Raw genomic sequence first — 20,535 nt, forward strand, 5'->3', positions numbered from 1 at the left:
ACATATTCTCAGTACGGTAGGTGGCTGAAATGTGAAGACCTTCATTGGACAGCTTCATACACTTCTCTATAGGCCAGTAACATGTGCAGTGGACTGGGCACAGAGCATTCTGCCTTGATTTCTGCCTTGTGTGCTTGAATGCGCACATTGCGGTTCTGCTGGCAACTGAAGCTCCAGGCTTTCAGGCTAAAAACGGATAGAGGTTTAAATGAAATTGCAATGCAACAGATAAGCCAGTATGAAGTTTAGAGAATTCAGAGAGCCTACCAGTACAAACGTCTCTCCCTCTTGGGTAAGATGTGCCATAGATTGGCTAACTCTTTAGTGACTGTAGTGGACGGGATGCCAGGATAGGATCTGTTCGCAAATAATATCAACAGTGTCTGACATTTAAAGGATTATATATTTAAATATATTTAGATTAGTCTAAGAGTAGTATACACACCTGATATATAATTTTCTGTTCATTCGGCAGAACATAATGAAGCCATTCACACATTTCTTCTTTGGGTTTGGCTGCGTTGTAACACGTCCTGCTCTTGAAGTGCGCCTGTGTGTATATCCTTTTCTTGCTCTTTTCAGAGGAATGAGTTGTTCTGGCATTTCATCTTCAGAACTTTTGTTCCCTTCCTCACTTTTCAAGTACAGATAGCTGCTATTTCCAGGACTCATGACAGTCTCCTAATTCAAAGTATTGGCAAGAGAAGATACCATAAATAGAGGACTCACTGTAAAACAATATCTCATCAAAATAACATACAATGGGGTCCACAATTCCACTAGTAAAAATTTGGTATTTTTCTAATTCCAATATTGTCCTTTCAGCATGTTTTTAGTTAACGTTTTTATTCCTGTACAAATGATCAGTGTCACAAAGTGCACAACCTTTTAATCTATTCATCTTTTCATCATGCATAACATCCAGATTTTACACTTTTGAAAATCCTGTTTTCTGTGTGAAACTGTTTAACCCACAGAGACCTGAGCTTGTTCACATTATGTGAGAACAATATAAAAAAAGTTACCCCTAATGCACAGTTGCATTTTTCCTACACTTAAAATGGTCTCAAATTTATTTATGTTTAAAATTTTAGGGCATGTAAGCCTTTTTTGCACACTGTTATGTGTAGTTTTACCCAAATTTTAATTGTGATCTCAGACTTTTAGACCCCACAGGCAACTAAAAATCACAAGTTTGGCCTTACTGAGTCATTTCCAAAACTGCTTTGCAGACTGGGACTTTTTAAGATGGTAGATTCTGGGGTGACCCACACGTCCTCGAATAATGCTGTTATGATAAAAAATATTGTTCAGTCAGCATTCCAGCATTCCAGTCTTGTTTGTAATTTCACACTGCAAGTAATGAGCACATTTGTTTCTAAGCCTATTTTGCCCAACTGTTTTTGTTCTATTATATTATAAATTGTAGAAAGTACTTTATTCATAAAATATTAAATAGTATACATGCTAGTCTACAGTAGTATAGAATATAATGCATATCTAATAACGTGTGAAAGCCTGTATGGATCATCTTTACTTTGTAGTGCTTCTCGTCCTTCGGGATGGAGAGAACGGCTCAGACCTTGAGAAGGAGATGTAAGCAGAGAAGGGTTGAGGATCAGGCTGTCTGTTTCCCGCGGGGGTGGGGAACGCACAGGCAGTATTGGTGTTTTTGTCAGCGTGTGTCTGAAAGGAAAATGCTTTTTCCATGCAGCTGGAAAAGCTCCAAGCATGGGGTCTTTAAGAAGAATTCCTGATCTGAAGATTTAGTAAAACATAAAAACGAATTACAAGCTTGCACACAGGTACATCTTAAAGGGATAGTTCACCCAAAAATGAAAATTCTGTCATCATATTTTGAAGAATGTCGGTAACCAAACAATATCTGCCAAAGTATTTTTTATTTTTATTCATAATATAGAAGTCAACGAGGACCAGCAACTGTTTGGTTACCCATATTCTTCTTTTGTGTTCATCATAAGAGAGAAATTCATACAGGTTTGGAACAACTTGAGGGTGAGTAAATGATAGTTCACCCAAAAATTAAGATTCTATCTCTTTAAGATGTTTAATTTACAAATACAAATTAAATATCCAATATACAAACCCTGATGGAGGTGTATCCAACACCTTTCTCCCTGGGCTTCCATCTTCACTTCCTGTTTGGTCTTCACAGATACTACAGGTATATTCAGTCTCAGTGCTCCCTGATAACAGAAAATATCCTTAGGTATTATTCATGTTTAACTGATGTCTAACACCAAAAAAGACAAGATTTTTTTTTCACCTGTATTGTAAGAGGAAGTTGTGGAGTTGGAGTCTGTGGAGCTTTGTGATGGCTGGCTATCATCAACAGACCACGACTCTTTGTCCTCTGCGGTTTCTACTTCTGATGAATTGCTTTGTCCATCACTCACCAGCTGGTGTTCTTGCTCCTCAACAGCATTTATGATAAATCTCTCTGAGTCTTTGCTCTGAGGATCCCTCAATCGTACTGTTTATAAATGTATACATAGTGTAAGTGAAAATAAATACCATTTTGAATAATAAAATATACTATTTTCCCCCTGTTTCTTTAACATCTTTATTCTTTAAAAACATATACTTTACCTGTATACTTGTTTATGCCACTGTAGGTGTACATTTTCTTGCCTTTTAGGAATTGTGGATGTGTGCTAGATAAAGGAGTGTCCTCGTTCTCTGATTCTGCGGACACACACAGGCCATGGACGTTAGTCTGTATCACATGCCCCCTTCCATCTTTCAAAACAAATGCATAAAAACCTGGAATTGAGCATAAATAATAAAGAAACTTACTTTTCTCATTGCTTTTGGGTATACAGTGTGGGGGAACATGACTCTTCAGACTATGAATGTGACTCTGGTGAAAGTCAAAGCACTGCAGCATGTTTATTAGGGTCTCCTGTGGACACAAAACAGAGCCAACAACACAGTGTTTTATCATTATTTTTAACTATATGTATTAAAGCCATTCATGCCATGTAACAAATAAAATTTTATGTGACTGTCTTTATAATGTTTACGCCTGGAGGAAGTATTATGCCCTGGATATAGTGTCTTACAATCAGTGTTGGGTATAATGCATTACAGTAATGTACAGTAAAGTAATTAGTTACTGTCTTTTAATTACCTTTCCTGTGAAAAAAGTGAAAAGTTGTTTTCATAATTATTACTCTTAATTTTTCTGTAATTTAATTACACTTACTTACTTAGTAGGTATTACTTTTTAGAGTAACTTACCCAATTCAAGACAATAAGCACCATATTTTATTCTTAATTCTACATAATAATCATTTTAATAATAATATCCAACAATAATAATAATAATAAAGTTTTAAAACAAGATTTAAAATGATCTTTGGCATTTTATCACAGCTGACTGAGTATCAAAGTGTTAGTTTCGCGCTCTATCCAAAACTATATTATTTTAAAATTCTTTGGAATGGAACCTAAATTATGTTGGCATGTAAATAAGTTTGCATAATTCTTTGATCACTGATACGTCTCCTTTATTTGCATGTTTTATTCTTTTTAAATGGATGCGTATTTTCTTGTGTAGATGTAATTGCCTTACCTGATTTATTCTCTTCGGAGTCTAAAAAATGACAGTATACTGTGTATTTATATTAAATTAAATCTCCGTCAACATAGAGTTTCTTAAAATGACTGGAAAAGAAAAGAGCCAATGAGATTCAGCGCGTACGCGGATTGGCTAACGAGAAGCCTCGCTTTCTCCAGTAGGTCCATTACACAGACCTCGTGACAACTGGTTACTGGGCTGCTTAGTCATAAACGCTTTTATAAACTTTAAAGCCTGAGTGTATCTTTTTATTTTAAAATACGATTCAAATTAAGCCATGCTGATTTCCCTAAATAAACGTCAAAACAATGGCACTATTAGCAGTGTTTGAGCATCAAGAAGTCGAGTTAGCAACATTGCTTCAACCATTGAGTTATTATTATTAGCAATGACGCGACTTTGGGGCGTGGCTATCTGTATGTGCAAAGACGGGGGAATTTTAAATAAACTTTTTTTTTTTTTTATGGTGGCACACTAGGCGTACATAAATTACACATATCAGCTAACACGCGCAAATATGTGCAAAATAAATCAAAATATATAAAAAAGGAATGATTTCCTCTTTATTTCCATTTTACGCTTTAAAGAGAGATATAAATATTTTAATCTATTATTAAATATATACAACTTATAATTTCCTATTGTTATGCTCAAATGCATGAATATGAAATACACGTTACATTTATGATCCTAGTACCTAAAGTAACAGTGAGGAGAGCGAGGAGAGTGGGATGAGGAGATGCGCAGATAGCTTTCCTGTTGTGCCTCAGCAACACCGAATGGAGAACTGACAATACGATCATTTACAGCCTGCATTCATTGCCAAGATATCAAAGGCGAATCAACTCGGCGTTGGTAATGAAATGTTCTTCAGACTAAATGCTCTCGTCATTCAGCACTATGTGCTATTCATTTCCAGCGACTGCAGTGGATTTGATAGAGCAGTGGTGTGCCAGTCCAGGACTAGTGGTACAGTAAGTGTGTCTGCCCTGCAAAATCTGCTCTTCGTGGACAGCATCTTTTATGGGCACTAACAACTTAAGATGTGCTTTGTCATTTAAGTCATTTAATTATGTCGTTTGCAAGAATCACGGTTGTGTTATTGATATAATTTTTTTTCTTTTTTTTTTTTACTTATATTTAAGTGTGCGCCACATTATAAAAATGACTCTAAGCAGTTGGGAATCATAGTTTGTTTCGATCTAAATAGGTCAGTTTCGTGGTACGATTCGGGATTTTAACTGCTTTCTTTATTTTCCCCTTCCACGCAGGTTTAATCCCTGTTTTGGCATCTTTCGTAAACACAAGATGAGCCGCTTACGGTACAAAGTAGCGACTGTCAGATGGAACTGCTCTGTCGCGCGCTGTGACCAGCCACGCATATGCCACGTGCGACTGCTGCTGCTGTGTTTGTGCGTGCTGGTGGCAATGACATTAACACTGGCTATATCACTATCTAACCAACACACGATAGAGTTTGACTTACCTCCCAGACCTCCCGACCTGTTCAAAGACAAGGTAAGAGGTCTACAGGCATTTTTCTTGTAATTTATAATTTTTCTGGAATACAACCCTGTTGGGAAATCTATCTTAAACTTGTAGCTGTGTTTTGGGACATCTTTTTTTTTTTTTTTTTAAAGCTGGTCCTTAGCTGTTTGACCAGCAAACATGATGTTGCTGGTCCAAGGTTGAACTATCTAATAATTATCTTACTCTCTTAAAGGCACAATATGCAAGATTTTTGTATTAAAGTCCCCCTGTAGTCAATTATTTTATCTCTTAAAACTCATCTTTGATCAACAAAATGACATTAAAAAAAAAAAATTCAAATGAAAAATTTTTCTTCATGCCTTAAAATAGCTTGAATGTAACTCTACAGCAGGGCTATTTAATCACAAATCCAGTTGGGCCAGATTTTCAAACCAAGAAGGTTAACTGGGCCAGTCATTTTAGCGGTGAAGCATCTCATAACGACAAATTTTAAAACCAACACAAACAAATTTATTGAAAAACATAAGGTTTATTCATTATTTCTCTTTTAACTTTTGTCAGTTTGCAAAGCTCCGGTTGTAAGATGCAATCAAACTCTGCAATTTTGCAGCCCTCTCTTGAGATCCCTCTGGATAATTAGTGCGGAAAGTCTGGTGTTTCTCAACATGGTGCCTCCGCACATTGTAATCTTTAAGTACTGCAACACACTCATTGCAAATTAAACACATCGGTTTGGCGTTTGGATGTGGTGGTAAAATAAACAAGTATTTGTCAGTCCAGGCAGGATTAAACTTACGGTTTCATTGGCAATTTTACGTTTCAGTGTTGAGAAAGTCATATTGATAGTAATCTAGGCTACTACCGGCACACTCTGCATTGTTTGCGTGTTGCTAGGCTACGTGGTATGAATTTACGTAGGAATGCACGTTTTTGGCGGGACCATAGACATAATAAATACTTTATAATATATATAATAATTTATATATATTAATTAACATTTATATTAAATAATAATTTATAAATAATATATATTAATTTATTAAGTCTATGGGCGGGACCACAGGCATGGGCCACTCGGAGGTTGCTTCCGGGCCGCATGTGGCCCACGGGACGCCAATTGAATAGCCCTGCTCTACAACCTTTCCTCATTTAATATACACGGATCAATGAATATATAAATTAGCCCCGCCTTCACTCACTCACGCCAGCTTGGAGAGTCTACTGTTGCTGCAGTGAAGAGGCAATTTGTTGTTTGTGTTGTGGATATAGGCTACATGAAATAAATGCACATCCTTGAATGAGAGCGGATTTCCAGCGTATTTACTTGAAATGATCAGGTAGGCTAATATCTATGGTTTGATTCATTCCAGAGGCGGCCAATATCAGAATTTATAATGGACTGAATAGCTCTCTCAAAACTTGATGTGCCAACTTTAAAGCCAACTTTATTGGCTTTACTTCAAGTCAGCTGTCACTTTACTTTGGCGTGAGACGATATGCGCTCGCACACAGGCGCGGATTAACGCACAGGCTTGCCTAGGCTGAAGCAGGGGGCAGGGGCAGGTGCAGGGGCCCCGGATTGGCCAGACTATTTTTTTTATTATTTTAATTTTACTTCAGCGCAAACAAAAAAAGACCCTCATTGGCCCACAAGAAAATAAATACGCAGGTGATTGGTTAGATGTGACATTTGGGTCAAATCTGTCCAATCAGCTGCTGATCAAATCATGTCAATGATTTTCATTTACGTCGCTGCTATTGCTAGATGGCATTGAGGCAAATGTCAATTTGATGTAAAAAAACTGACGTCCATTTGATGTCAAAATATTAACGTCAATTTGGTGTAAAAAAAACTGACGTCCATTTGATGTCAAAATATTGACGTCAATCTGATATAAAAAAACTGACGTCCATTTGATGTCAAAATATTGATGTCCATTTGATGTAAAAAAATTGACGTCCATTTGATGTAAAAAAAACTGACGTCCATTTGATGTAAAAAAAACTGATGTCCATTTGATGTCAAAATATTGACTTCAATTTAATGTCAAAATATTGACGTCCATTTGATGTCCAAAAACTGACATCAATTTGATATCAAACACTGACGTCAATTTGATGTAAAAAAACTGACGTCCATTTGATGTCAAAATATTGACGTCCATTTGATGTCCAAAAACTGACGTCAATTTGATGTAAAAAAACTGACGTCCATTTGATGTCAAAATATTGTCTTCCATTTGATGACAAAATATTGACGTCCATTTGATGTCCAAAAACTGACATCAATTTGATATCAAACACTGACGTCAATTTGATGTAAAAAAACTGACGTCCATTTGATGTCAAAATATTGTCTTCCATTTGATGTCAAAATATTGACGTCCATTTGATGTCCAAAAACTGACATCAATTTGATATCAAACACTGACGTCAATTTGATGTAAAAAAAAACTGATGTCAGTTTGATGTCAAAATATTGACGTCCATTTGATGTCAAAATATTGACTTCAATTTGATGCCAAAATATTGACGTCCATTTGATGTCAAAATATTGACGTCCATGTCATATAAAAAACTGATGTCCATTTGATGTCAAAATATTGACGTCCATTTGATGTCCAAAAACTGACATCAATTTGATATCAAACACTGACGTCAATTTGATGTCAAAAAAACTGATGTCAATTTGATGTCAAAATATTGACGTCCATGTCATATAAAAAAAACTGACGTTCATTTGATGTCAAAACACTGACGTCAATTTGATGTCAAAATATTGACGTCCATTTGATGTAAAAAAACTGACGTCCATTTGATGTCATAATATTGACGTCCATTTGATGTAAAAAAAACTGACGTCCATTTGATGTCAAAATATTGACGTCCATGTCATATAAAAAAAACTGATGTCCATTTGATGTCAAAATATTGACGTCCATTTGATGTCAAAAAACTGACGTTCATTTGATGTCAAAACACTGACGTCCATTTGATGTCAAAATATTGACGTCCATTTGATGTAAAAAAAACTGACGTCCATTTGATTTCAAAATATAGACTTCAGTTTGATGTAAAAAACTGACATCCATTTGATGTCTATATATATATATATATATATATATATATATATATATATATATATATATATATAACAGTTCAGTCATTAATTAATATGAATTAATATAATTAGCCTTTTGCTTGACTACGCTATCAAACAGCTAATAATGTGTTGCTAATTTTACACACACCATTCCTGTTCTTCATCTCAGAGTCATACAGCTGCCTTCTAACAATCAGTATCCTTACAAACACTTTAAACAACTGAAAACATCAGTGGAGAAAAGCATATAGTTCATCATAACATTGTAATAGACTCGCTATATTGATAAATCCACACAATTTTTTCATATCAACAGAAAATATACTGGGATAACCTGACTTCTCTCGAGACTTTCCTGCTTCAGAGCAGTCATAGTTAATGATATGCTAAAGCTATCAAATGCTAAAATGTCCATTGTGTGGAGTATCTCGTGTGGATACAGTCGGTTATGGCTTAAGTGGACAGGTGAACAGGTGGGTAAAAACTGGATATGTGTCAGTATATTACGTCCATGCATTCAGCAGCCCAATTAAATTCCCGTCTCATTAATGTTAATCAAATAACAAAAGAAGTTAAAGAAATGTATGCATGTTAAATAAACTGTATCTGAATTTTTATTTTATTTACTATTGTTACTTTGTTCTTTTTATATAGCCAACAAAATAACTTATAAAATTTCTCATAGGCTTGTTATGGTTATATTGCTCACCTGTACATACCAGCTGATATACCATTTGGGTGGTCAAACTGCATTTGAAAGGGTTTTAAATCTAGCTAAATCAAGTAAAATGACTTAAAATCAAGTAATTTTAGCATGTCAAAGTCAGCTTCAATCATATAAAATGTAATTTCCCAATCAGCAAAATTGTGGCCAGTGAAAGTGCTGAGTGGCTAGTAACTTTGGAAAACCACTAGCCACAGTGGTTGGTGAGCAAAAAAAGTTAATGTCAAGCCCTGTTCTTCACACTAAGAAGAAATTATTCTTTTAAGAACTGTTTATTTGAATGTTCTTTGGGGAACCCAAAATGGTCCTTCTATTGCATCGCTGCATAAACCCCCCTCTTGCAACCTGTATTTTTAGGAGGGCAGACCAGCTATAGAAAATTGATATCACAATTCAAAACCCAGCTTTTTCCAATCTGCAATTTTCCATGCATCCAAATAATGACTATTTTGCTCTTCATTCTGTCCATCTGATCACCTTTCACATGTTTACCATCTTTAACCTTTCATAGCTGAATCACCAGCCAGGAAAACCCACAGTTGCCCAGGTGAAGCGGCTCGTCTCACAGGTGAGTTGGAGTAGACTTTGGTATTCCCACCTGCGACCCATTCTCACCGAACGACAGCCAGGAAGTCGTGGGAGTCGGGCTGTTCGAAAAGTAAGACACGATTGATTTAATAATATCTGCTTGGTTTTTAGTTAGATTAAATCTCAGAACTAACAAAATATAATGTGATGTCTCCTATTTTCTGTGATCCTAGCACATCTTTTCTCAACTGGATTCTCTTTCGGCGGGCTGGTCTGTCGATGTGGACTCCTTCATCTCTGAAACCCCTCGTGGCCCTGTTAGCTTCTCTAATATCCTGGCTGTTTTAGACCCAAAGGCTCCTCGACGATTGCTTTTGGCTTGTCACTATGACTCCAAATTTATACCGACAGATCCAAGTGACCCACAGAAGGTGTTTGTGGGTGCTAGTGATTCAGCTGTGCCCTGTGCTATGATGCTGGAACTGGTCACAGCTTTGGACCCACACCTCAAAAAGCACAAGCAGCTGGTGAGGCAAAGTGTTACAATCTCATCTTCAAGAAAACCGCTTTCAGAGGTCATTCATTTAAAAACTAAATTTGGAGGTAAATTGAGATGCATGTCTCTGAGGAGGTCACTTCTCTGTAGAATTGAGGGTGCTGTAGAATCCAGAGTCAGTTGTGTTGTTTAACTTGTAACAGAGCTACAAAACACTGCATGACTGGAAAGGCTTTTGATAAGTAGAGAAGATTCTCACAAACCCTAATGAAGCACACATATATGAAAACATAATGAAATATATTATTTAATACATTTCCATAAATGGGAAACTAGTGCTTTTATTTTTCAATATACTGCAGTATATGCATGTATCGTGTATGGCAATATATGGATACAAAAAAAATATATATATAGAAACAAGAGACAAAAACTGCACTGTAGATTTACATGTAATAGCTTTATTGAAACAATGAATTAATTTCTCTTTCATGAGTTAACATATGGGTTTACATAAAGCTAAACACAAACTTTTATAAACTCATTTTACATGTGATGGTAAATAAGAAAAAACGTTTACAAAAAAACTAATATTTTTTGGACATGTCTTGTTAAAGTCATGGCAACATTGTGGGCCAACTGGATATTACAAATATGAATACAAATATATGCATGTAGCCTATATTACTATAATACAAATGTATTTATATATTTACACACATAGTACCATATTTTATCACATGTACAGTACATGTTATGAAGTGTATTACTGAATATAAAATTATATACATTATTTATATATATATATATATATATATATATATATATATATATATATATATATATATATATATATATATATATATATATATATATATATATATATATGATAGATATAGATAGATATAGTAAATATATTGTCACATATTTTTCAATATATGAAAAGCGGCAATTCATTATGTATTATTCAATATATAATATATTTATTAACACAATAATTTATATTGAGCGTTCATATATATAAGGAAATATTTTCTTTGCGTAAGGGAACCTACATAGCAGCTGTAGAATACATGGTTACTTGTACATGGAGACCTGCATTTTTTTTCTTTTTTTTCCACAGCTTAGTATAATAATGAAGCATTTTCCTCCACAGGCCAGGTGGAAAAACTGATTTTAAATAAATCTAAATGCTTAGTAAACAGAATCCCACAGCAGGACTGAAACCATGATAGAATCTTTGAGACATTTGTTTGGCTGTACACTTTTACAGATACTTTTTTTTGTGTGTGAAGATGTCCAGGGTAACACTGCAGTTGGTCTTCTTTGATGGAGGAGAGGCTTTCGAGCAGTGGTCTCAGACAGACTCGCTATATGGCTCACGGCACCTCGCAGACTACATGTCTCGCACTCCTCACCCGCCGGGTTCTGAACAAACCACGCTGCTGAACGCTGTGGTGAGACGTGATGCTTGTGTATGTGTGTGCATTTTTTGTTAAAGGGTATAAACATTTCCTCATTGACTAACCTCATGTCTTTCCAAACCTGTATGACTGTCTGTTTGTGGAACACAAAAGAATGTTTTAAAACAAGTCAATGGGGTCCAGAATTGACTTTCATTGTATAAACTAAGACATTCTTCGAAATATCTTCTATTATGTATTTGTATATTTCTATTATTGTATTGAAGTATATGAATTTACTGAGTTATAACTGATATTTTCAGGATCTCCTTGTTCTTTTGGACCTTATTGGTGCCCCTGATCCCATGTTTGTGAATCACTTTGAGAACACAGCTCGCTGGTTTGACCGCCTTATCGCTGCTGGTAAGACTGATTTGACTTTCCATTTATACTAAAGTAATCCTGGTTAATCATTAATGGCCATAAAGACTCTTAAAACTAATGTTTGATCTGCAGTGGCTCAGAGTAAAAACTACCAGCCACTTACTTCAAAAGGAAATACCATTTATTGACATGTCTATGTCTAGATTATTAAAAAAAAAAAAAAAAAAAAGTTCAGTAACGAATGTACAATGTTGAACAAGATAATACAATAATCATGTCTTGATTGTTATCCTGTGAGTTTATTTACACCATCTATATGGCCTTGACCTTTGATCCCACTAATTATATTTCTTCATTTTCTAAGAGAAAAGACTTCATAATTTGGGGCTCCTTACTTCCCATGCCAAAGAGCAGAGTTATTTCGTAAAGGATGTGAACATGGGGGCAGTTGAAGATGATCATCTTCCTTTCCTTCAGAGAGGTTAGACAAAGCATCCATCAGATTGACAAGCAAAAAATATATATCCTAAAGATTGGCTATACTGTATGGATCTGGCTTTTTTGACTGCAGGAGTTCCAGTGTTGCACATGATTGCAACGCCGTTCCCTTCTTTCCTGCACACGATGGAGGACACAGCGGAGAAGGTTCACGGTCACACTGTGGAGAATCTCACCAAAGTCCTTGTGGTCTTTCTGGCTGAATATTTGCGGCTCTAGAATGTATAATGTTACATCCGTCGTGGATCAGTCTATACCTCAGCTGCGTTGCTTTACGATATTTGATATCAGTGACTGTACTCAGAGATGAATAACATACTGTATATTCTCAGGCTGCCGTCCTATATCCTGACATATGCTTACCTTTGAAATTTCTGCCATTGTTACTCAATCGGTATTGTGCCTTCAGATAGTTTTGCTATCTAGTAATGCACCGTATTGACAAAATTATATTATTATCTGTGCCAAAAAAGAGGTTTACAAAATTTCATTCATATATTCAATAACTGTGCAATAAAATCAGTTGAATGCAAATTAGATACTTCAAACTCAGGAATGGATGTGAACCTGATGCTATGTAAGAAATTATTACACTGCACTACAATGAAGCTTGGTAATGCTACAACAATTCTGATAAACTTCTATATTTAGTCTTGCAATAATTTTCTCAGATGAGCAGTCTGTAATCTCTAAATGTTCAATCACATGCTAGTCTAGATTATTTAAGTTTTTAACAGAGATGGAAACACACTTAAGTGGCAAAAAATATTGACTTGAGACTTGACATGGCAAGCAATTGACTTGAGACTTGACTTGTACTCTAAATTAGAGACTCTTCAGATCTACAAGGACGTTTTTCCTTAGAAGAATGCACCTTTTTTAATAAAAGGGAATGTTTAATTCATTCCCATGAAAATGAAGACTAATTTGTACTGAGTGGGCATTTAAGGTACAAATATTTCATACTGTATCTCTTATAATATGGTATAAAATACAACTTTTTGATTCAAGTAAACCAAACATATTTTATTTTAGATTATTTTAAATCCCCCCAAAAATACATTTGAAAAAATATATTAAATGAATTGTTTCTCTCTCTCTCTCTCTCTCTCTCTCTCTCTCTCTCTCTCTCTCTATATATATATATAGAAACTATTTAAAAAATGTAAGACTTGAGACAGACTTATTGACCTTGAAAGACTTGACTTGTGAGAAAAGACTTGAGACTTGCATTAATGAATTGAATATGTCTGTTTTATAATAACGAATAAATATATGTATTTTACAGTTGCACAGTTTCAACATGGACTTGCATAACTTGATATGATCGTATAGTCAATGTCTAAATAAAGGAGGAAGTGAGTCTCATCGTCCTTGTATTTGTGTAGTGTGTTGCTATACAGCCTGGCCGCTAGGTGGCAGTGTATCGGACATTTACAGCGTTTCATGCTTTGGTTTCATGGCGTCACAGCATCAGTTAAGAAACAGGTCATTTCGGCAACTTCAGTTGCAATGTATATGAATGTCATTGTGTACACGTTTTATAACAAAGCTATGATGAGTCTGGGCGTTATACCAATTACCAGTGAGATCTTGCGCTGTAACTGATAAGGTAGAGTATTGCTGTTATTGTTTTCCTTTCTGTTCCGTATAAATGTGCTGTCAGAGTGGTGCAGAGGGTTAGCTACTAGATGTCAGATTTCAAGCTGTTTCAGCAATGTCCAGTAGTGTGACATTCAATAAATCCAAAACAACAATGTAAAACATTACATTTTCCAATTGTGTTATGTATTAAAAAATAATTTTGTGTTATATTGTAATACAAATACATTTTTGAAATGACAAATGTTCCATGTAGTCTCTAAATTAATATGAGAACATAATACCGCATGTTAACAATCTATTAAAAGATACATTAGAAAACACTACTGGTCACTGCTATTGCTGCTTGAAATGTCTCGTCAGCTACCCATTTGCTGAAGAAAGTTGGTTATAGGTGGTACAGTTACAGAACAAACAACGCGAGCAGAAACACACATCTGTGTCTTTTGAAACATAATGCAATGCATTGACTACATTACTACCCTTCGCAGGTTGAAGTCACCACTGTCTGTCATTATCCAGCCCACTATGGTGCGCCACAGCAAGCTACAGAAACAGGTCTTATCCCTGTATCGGCAGTTTCTGCGCGCGGCACAGGACAAGCCGGGCTTCATACCGAGAATACGCGATGAATTCCGTGCCAACGCTGCGATCAAGAAGACTGACGTCATGCACATTGAATATCTTTATCGGCGAGGCCAACGCCAACTTGAACTGCTTAAAGATGTCAACACTAAACAACTCGGATCATTCAGCAAGTCTAAAGAAAACAGCTGACCACTCACGTGTATTCAAGTATCCGTACTGAAATCTTAGTTTTCTGGGAAATGACCTCATTCAGTACATGTATAACGCCCTGGCTTAGTTATTTAAATGGAAAGACCAAATGATTTTCACTTTTCTCAGGCTGGACAAGATTAACCCATAACGGTTTTATTTTTACAGTGTTATGTATGTATCTAATTTGCAGATTAAACCCATATTGTTTGGTGCTATATCAGTATTATTTTTTTTCCATTACTTGCTATGACTTCAATTTCCTATAGTTACTTTTGCATGAATGGGCCTACCTCATTTTGTAGATGTAGAAGTGTCTACTGGATGTATAGAGTCAATTTAATGGAGTATCATATCCAATTCTTAAATGATTCAACGTAAATATGCTTATTTCGTTTTTTGCTTACTGCTCACATTGCTAAATGCTGCTATAAATCCTTTGTCCTGTTGAAATAGTAGTAGTAGATGTGCTAGCAGTTACTTTAGTGCACATTATAAAGGTAGAAAATGTACTCTTAAACTTGAGGCTTGTCCTAGAGCTTGAGGGATATTTTCCACAAAAATTAAAATTCTGTCATCATTTACTCACGCTCAGGTTGTTTCAAACCTGTGTGAATTTATTTCTTCAGCTGAACATAAAAGAAGATATTTTGAAGAATGTCGGTAACCAGTTGATGGGCCCCATTGACTACCATAATATGGAAAATAACATGGAAGTCAATGGGGCCCAAATGTTTAGTTAATGACATTCTTCAAAATATCTTCTTCTATGTTCAGCAGAAGAAATAATTTCATACAGGTTTAGAACAACCTGAGGGTGAGTAGATGATTAATTATTTTGGGGTGAACTATCCCTTCATGTGGTTGCGTTAAATTAATAAAATTTAAACAAATTACAAAATAATGTTTTTTGCTCATCTACATTTTTTATTTTTTTTTCCAAACTAAGGAAAATTAGGAAGATGTTGGGTAGAATAGCAGCCACAGTCACCATTCACTTATATTGTAGGGAAATAATTGCAATGAAAGTGAATGGATACTGAAGCTGTCGGTCCCTAACATTCCTCCATATTTTTTTCTCAGAGAAGTCTGGAAGGATATGAGGATTGGTAAATGAAGAAAGAATTTAAATTTTTGAATGAACTATACAACCAGAGGTTAAGCATATATGAAAGATTGATGCAGCTCTTTAAACAATGAACAACACAAACGTTGTTTATCTTAAAGATATGACAGATAAGATGAGATTTTTTCCTTATTTTTCAAAGGATAAAGATGTTAATGACATTTATCCTTGTAATGTGTTCCTGAGCAAACACTGTAATGTAATGACTTGCCCGTCCATAAGTTGGCGCAATTGCGGAAAGAAATCTGATTTCATTGGAGGAAGTAGAACAAGCTGGTGTGTAAACAGGAAGATCATGTAAGCTGTGTCACAAAAGCAAACTACGACATTTTAGCTGTAGTTCATAGTTTACTGATTAATATTACTCGCATACAATAATAACTTGTTGAAAAAAAAGGTATGGCGGAGTCAAACGGGATGACAGATGTCCAGCTGATTCAGCAGGTTGGTGTCAAATGTCAATTCTGTCACATGCAGCTTAAAATCTGCCTATTTTGTTTTTCATCTCCAGTTTTATTTTTTTTTTTTTTTTAAAATGTTCTGCCAAATATGAATTAATACTTAAGACTTACGTTTCAAAGATCCATAGCTATGTTTTTACTATGGTTATAACTCTAAATAATATGCTTCATTATAACCAGCATCATTTTCATTGTGTACCGGTTGCAGCTGGCTTTGCTGGGCTGGCTGAAGACCGACAGTGAGCAGTGTAAAGAGCTGTACACCGCTGTCACTGGGATGCAGGTGGCCCGTGAGGTTCTGGACAGACTCTCTGGGCAAAGCCAAATAGATGCTTACAGGGTAAGATTAATTTGTTTTTTGGCGTCTTTAAAAAAAATAATTGTATTTGTACTATATAGGCATAGGGCAATTGTAACACAATTTCTTCAATCACAAACCTGCCAGAATGGTGACACCTTCAGTCTTTTTACCCATGCCCGGTAGTTTTCTCTCTGTATGAGAAAAGGTAGTGTGAACGTTTTAAAGAAAAAAAAAAAAAAAACACTTTGAGAAATATAGGCCTATATATATATATATATATATATATATATATATATATATATATATATATATATATATATATATATGTGTATATATATATATATATATATATATATATATATATATATATATATTTTTTTTTTTTTTTTTTTTTTTTTTAAATGCTCAATGCTTTTCTTCTGCTGTCTAGTGTCAATGCTTTTTAGTTTGCTGGTTAAAAGTTGACATGAATGATATCCAGAGGTTGGACAATTAAACGGAAACAACATATTTTAGATCACAATAATTTATTAGTATGGTGTAGGTTTTGTTTGTCTTGGGAATGACAGATACAAGTCCTGCACAGTAACCAGAGGAATTTGAGCAATTCCTCTTTCAGAACGTGCAGGAAAATGTTTCTGACTTGCTCCTCCAAAATGCTGATCCACCGCTGTGCTTCACTCTGGGCACGCAACAGCCCTCTTTGGGGCTTCTCCACAACCGCAACTCCCACGGATGTGGGAAAGACAGTGATAAAAGACTCATCAGAGAACATTACGTTTCACGTTGTCACAATGAACCGACATTTGGCACTGGCATGAGTGACCATGATTATCGACTCTTTGGAGCTCCTGATGAACAGTTTTAGTGGAGGTGAGCTTTTAATTCTGCAGTGAGTTGGGCAGCTGTGGTCTATTTGGATCCAATCCGGGTTAGTACTGGGATATCCCACAACTTCCTCTTGCATTGACAGTTACTCCTGTTGGATTTGGTTCGCCTTATGTGGCGACATGCTGACATTACCTTGGATACCATAGCTCTCAATACACTATAAAAACTGTCCTGTTCACAGATGAGCCAACAATTCATCTTCTTTTGAATTCTGTCTCACATTATGTTTTGTGGATTGCTACAGCTGTGCTATTGCTCTGCTAATTCAGCCTTTACACTCTTACTGATGGAATGTAAAATCAGTGAAGATTAGCCACACATATATAGCCATGAAACCTCCAACTCTATATTGGTCATCGTTTCAGTTTCATTGTCCAACCTCTGTATGCTAACACTGTCACTGATATGTACCAATTTTGGCTAAAAAGTTAAAGGTTAAAGTGCTCTTTTAAATAAAATTTTCCTGATAATTTACTCACCCCCATATCATCCAAGATGTCCATGTCTTTCTTTCTTCAGTCAAAAAGAAATTAAGGTTTTTGATGAAAACATTCCAGGATTATTCTCCTTATAGTGGACTTCAGTGGCTTCCAAATGGTTGAAGGTCAAAATTACAGTTTCAGTGCAGCTTCAAAGGGCTTTAAATGATACCAGACGAGGAATAAGGGTCTTATCGAGAGAAACGATCAGTTATTTTCGGAAAAAAAATGTAAATGTATATGCTTTATATAAACAAATGATCACCTTCCAAGTGCTTCCGCCAAAACCACACTTTTCAATTGCCAGTTCCATTTTTTTCCGTAAGTAGAATAGGGAAGGCGTAGGACATACAGTGTAAGCTTTTTGAAGAATACAAAATTGCGGTTTTGGCAGAAGCACTTGGAAGGCGATCATTTGTTTATATAAAGCACATACATTTAAAATTTTTTTAGAAAATGACCGATCCTTTCGCTAGATAAGACACTTATTCCTCATCTGGTATCGTATAAAGGCCTTTGAAGCTGCACTGAAACTGTAATTTTGACCTTCAACCGTTTGGAGGCCATTGAAGTCCATTATAAGGAGAATAATCCTGGACTGTTTTCATCAAAAACCTTTCTTTTCTTTCGACTGAAGAAAGAAAGACATGAACATCCTTGATGACATGAGGGTGAGTAAATTATCAGGAAAAGTTTATTTGAAAGAGAACTAATCCTTTAAGTTAAAGGGTTAGTTTATCCAAAAATGAAATATGTCATTAATCACAGGTCGTTCCGCACCCGTAAGACATTCGTTCATCTTCGGAAACACAAATTTAGATATTTTAGATTTTTAGTTTTTTTTCATCCTTTATTGAATGCAATGAAATTACCGTCATTCAAGGTCCAGAAAAGAAGTAAAAACATGTTTAAAATAGTCAACGTGACTACTGTGGTTCATATGAATTGACAAGAATACTTTTTTGTGCTCAAAAACAAAAAAAAACCTTTATTCAGTCATTCTCATACGTTATTTACGTTGCAGAGCTTCCGTGTTTACGTCGGGACTGAGCCGGCCAATACTGAGCCGGCATTCGGATGTACAACCTGGAACCTTTTTCTTTATGATTTTAGGCCTAGGGACTTCAAATTGTGTTTGTGTTGTTTTGTACTTTATTCCTAGTGAATATCTAACTGCTCTAATCCATTAAAGTGTAACATTACTTTCTAATAAATTATAATACATTCTGTTAATTTATAACAGAATGTAGTACAGAACACATCCATTATAAAGCAGACAAATGTTTGTGACATGATGTTCTACTTCCTCAGAGGGAATGCATCCAGAGTGTAGCTGACTTTGTGAAGAAGAACCCCAGAGCTTCCCAACGAGAGCTCAATGCCGAGGTTGAGAAGAACGTGCTGCTGTTTGCCTCTAGAGTGCAGGCTCTGTAGATATTGGCCACCGCAGCCGTGACCTTCACTGTTCTTACTGACCAAAATATTGCCTTTTTTCTTTCTGCCTTTATCATTATGTATTTTATCTTTATCTAAGCTGTCATATGTTGAATATGCTTGTTTTTCATAATCTCGAATAATTATTTTTGAGTCAGTGAGTCTTTATAGTAATGCTGAATTTTCCCTTTTTTACATGATTTCAAATGTACTGTTCACCTACAGTTAGACATAACAAGATATTCACTTTTTTATATTTAAAAATGTTATTTTAATCTTATATTTAAAATCTGAAATAAAGGTGCTCATATTTGATGTCATGTGTGTCATCAAAGTGCATTATACATAATGTTGAACAATGACTAATTAATCTACAGCAGTGTGAAGGCCAGTTTTGAGAGCACTGATTTTAACACATAGACGACAAAGAGAACTGTCAGGTGGATGAAGCGACAAAAGAGAAAAAATAAGAGGACAGGGACAGACTCCATAATGAGCTATCACTATATTCATCACACAGCACCTGTGATGAATTACATTATGCTGATCACACTTCTCAGATCTCTTGATGACTTTAAAGACAGTGTAGCACTCGGGGCCCAAACCGATGATTAGCGCTGCTGCTTTTGGAATAATACAAACGCAAAGACATGGCTTTCGCTGTCTTTTTGGTTTTGCGACAACAGTTGCCAATACACTTGTCTTCCACTGAGGACAAAGTTTATGAATAAAATACTGCACACTCTTTTGATATAGCGCTTGTCTGTCTCCACTGCACCTGGGCACTTACAAGCAATGACCAGTACTCTAATGATGGGGAATACAGTCTTATGAGCTGGCAAACAAGATGAAAGGCAAGGGTGGGCTGGTCAGAGAGAACAAAGCAATGTCGTCTCAGCAATCTAAGCACATCTCACAATAGAAAGAGAGTACCACGGCTATATTTTTGTCTGTCAACATCAAACAAAGCAATATTTTAATGTCAGTAAAGCAACAAGCAAATGGTGGTCTGTCAGTTGTTTAAAGCTTCTAAATTGTACTTGTTGGATATCCTTGAAGTTGCATTTTCAGAGAGACTGTAATGGGGTAGGGGTGATTTGTGAGTGTTTAGGTATTTATCATGACAGTCCTTGAAGAACAAATTACCATGGTAAGCATAATTTGCACCAAAATGCCATTACTACTGTTTTTTATGTTACCAAAATGTTATTGCAGTAACATAGTTATGGCCTTCTA

General features: G+C 35.6%; 3 protein-coding genes across 7 annotated transcripts; 2 read left to right on the plus strand and 1 right to left on the minus strand.

Annotated features, from left to right (window-relative positions):
- Nucleotides 1–20: 20 nt before the first annotated feature.
- LOC137012436 (meiosis initiator protein-like) lies at nucleotides 21–3,132 on the minus strand. The gene is made up of 8 exons (XM_067375650.1): nucleotides 2,611–3,132; nucleotides 2,288–2,494; nucleotides 2,108–2,207; nucleotides 1,538–1,758; nucleotides 1,206–1,288; nucleotides 446–681; nucleotides 268–357; nucleotides 21–186 (listed from the first exon to the last, which is right to left on the minus strand). Exons 1-8 carry the CDS (start codon nucleotides 2,963–2,965, stop codon nucleotides 42–44), a joined length of 1,437 nt encoding a protein of 478 aa, XP_067231751.1. The 5' UTR covers nucleotides 2,966–3,132; the 3' UTR covers nucleotides 21–41.
- Nucleotides 3,133–4,337: 1,205 nt separating this feature from the next.
- On the plus strand, nucleotides 4,338–13,653 carry qpctlb (glutaminyl-peptide cyclotransferase-like b). 5 transcript variants are annotated; one of them, XM_067375913.1, is made up of 8 exons: nucleotides 4,338–4,456; nucleotides 4,873–5,119; nucleotides 9,431–9,577; nucleotides 9,681–10,022; nucleotides 11,239–11,418; nucleotides 11,670–11,769; nucleotides 12,095–12,211; nucleotides 12,302–13,653. In XM_067375913.1, exons 2-8 carry the CDS (start codon nucleotides 4,910–4,912, stop codon nucleotides 12,445–12,447), a joined length of 1,242 nt encoding a protein of 413 aa, XP_067232014.1. In that variant the 5' UTR covers nucleotides 4,338–4,456; nucleotides 4,873–4,909; the 3' UTR covers nucleotides 12,448–13,653. The 5 variants fall into 5 exon arrangements, with proteins under 5 accessions (XP_067232014.1, XP_067232009.1, XP_067232010.1 ...); XM_067375908.1 differs by having other exon boundaries at nucleotides 4,390–4,575; XM_067375909.1 differs by having other exon boundaries at nucleotides 4,390–4,575; nucleotides 11,239–11,400.
- A 36-nt stretch (nucleotides 13,654–13,689) lies between these two features.
- sdhaf1 (succinate dehydrogenase complex assembly factor 1) lies at nucleotides 13,690–15,201 on the plus strand. Its single transcript, XM_067375914.1, has 2 exons — nucleotides 13,690–13,840; nucleotides 14,322–15,201. The coding sequence occupies exon 2, from the start codon at nucleotides 14,359–14,361 to the stop codon at nucleotides 14,605–14,607; it is 249 nt and encodes an 82-aa protein (XP_067232015.1). The 5' UTR covers nucleotides 13,690–13,840; nucleotides 14,322–14,358; the 3' UTR covers nucleotides 14,608–15,201.
- Nucleotides 15,202–20,535: the final 5,334 nt, after the last annotated feature.

This window comes from Chanodichthys erythropterus, chromosome 22 (genome assembly GCF_024489055.1).
Source record: "Chanodichthys erythropterus isolate Z2021 chromosome 22, ASM2448905v1, whole genome shotgun sequence".
Classification (NCBI taxonomy): Eukaryota; Metazoa; Chordata; class Actinopteri; order Cypriniformes; family Xenocyprididae; genus Chanodichthys; species Chanodichthys erythropterus.

What these genes read in the sequence shown, in the direction of transcription:
- LOC137012436 (XM_067375650.1), bottom strand. Translation starts at nt 2,965, where the DNA reads ATGATAAAACACTGTGTTGTTGGCTCTGTTTTGTGTCCACAGGAGACC. An exon ending in AACAGAAAATTATATATCAG is followed by an intron (nt 358 to 445) that starts GTGTGTATACTA and finishes ATTTGCGAACAG; the next exon opens with ATCCTATCCTGGCATCCCGT. An exon ending in AGGGAGAGACGTTTGTACTG is followed by an intron (nt 187 to 267) that starts GTAGGCTCTCTG and finishes ATCCGTTTTTAG; the next exon opens with CCTGAAAGCCTGGAGCTTCA.
- qpctlb (XM_067375908.1), top strand. Translation starts at nt 4,481, where the DNA reads ATGCTCTCGTCATTCAGCACTATGTGCTATTCATTTCCAGCGACTGCA. An exon ending in AGTCCAGGACTAGTGGTACA is followed by an intron (nt 4,576 to 4,872) that starts GTAAGTGTGTCT and finishes CCTTCCACGCAG; the next exon opens with GTTTAATCCCTGTTTTGGCA. An exon ending in TGACCGCCTTATCGCTGCTG is followed by an intron (nt 11,770 to 12,094) that starts GTAAGACTGATT and finishes TCATTTTCTAAG; the next exon opens with AGAAAAGACTTCATAATTTG.
- sdhaf1 (XM_067375914.1), top strand. Translation starts at nt 14,359, where the DNA reads ATGGTGCGCCACAGCAAGCTACAGAAACAGGTCTTATCCCTGTATCGG.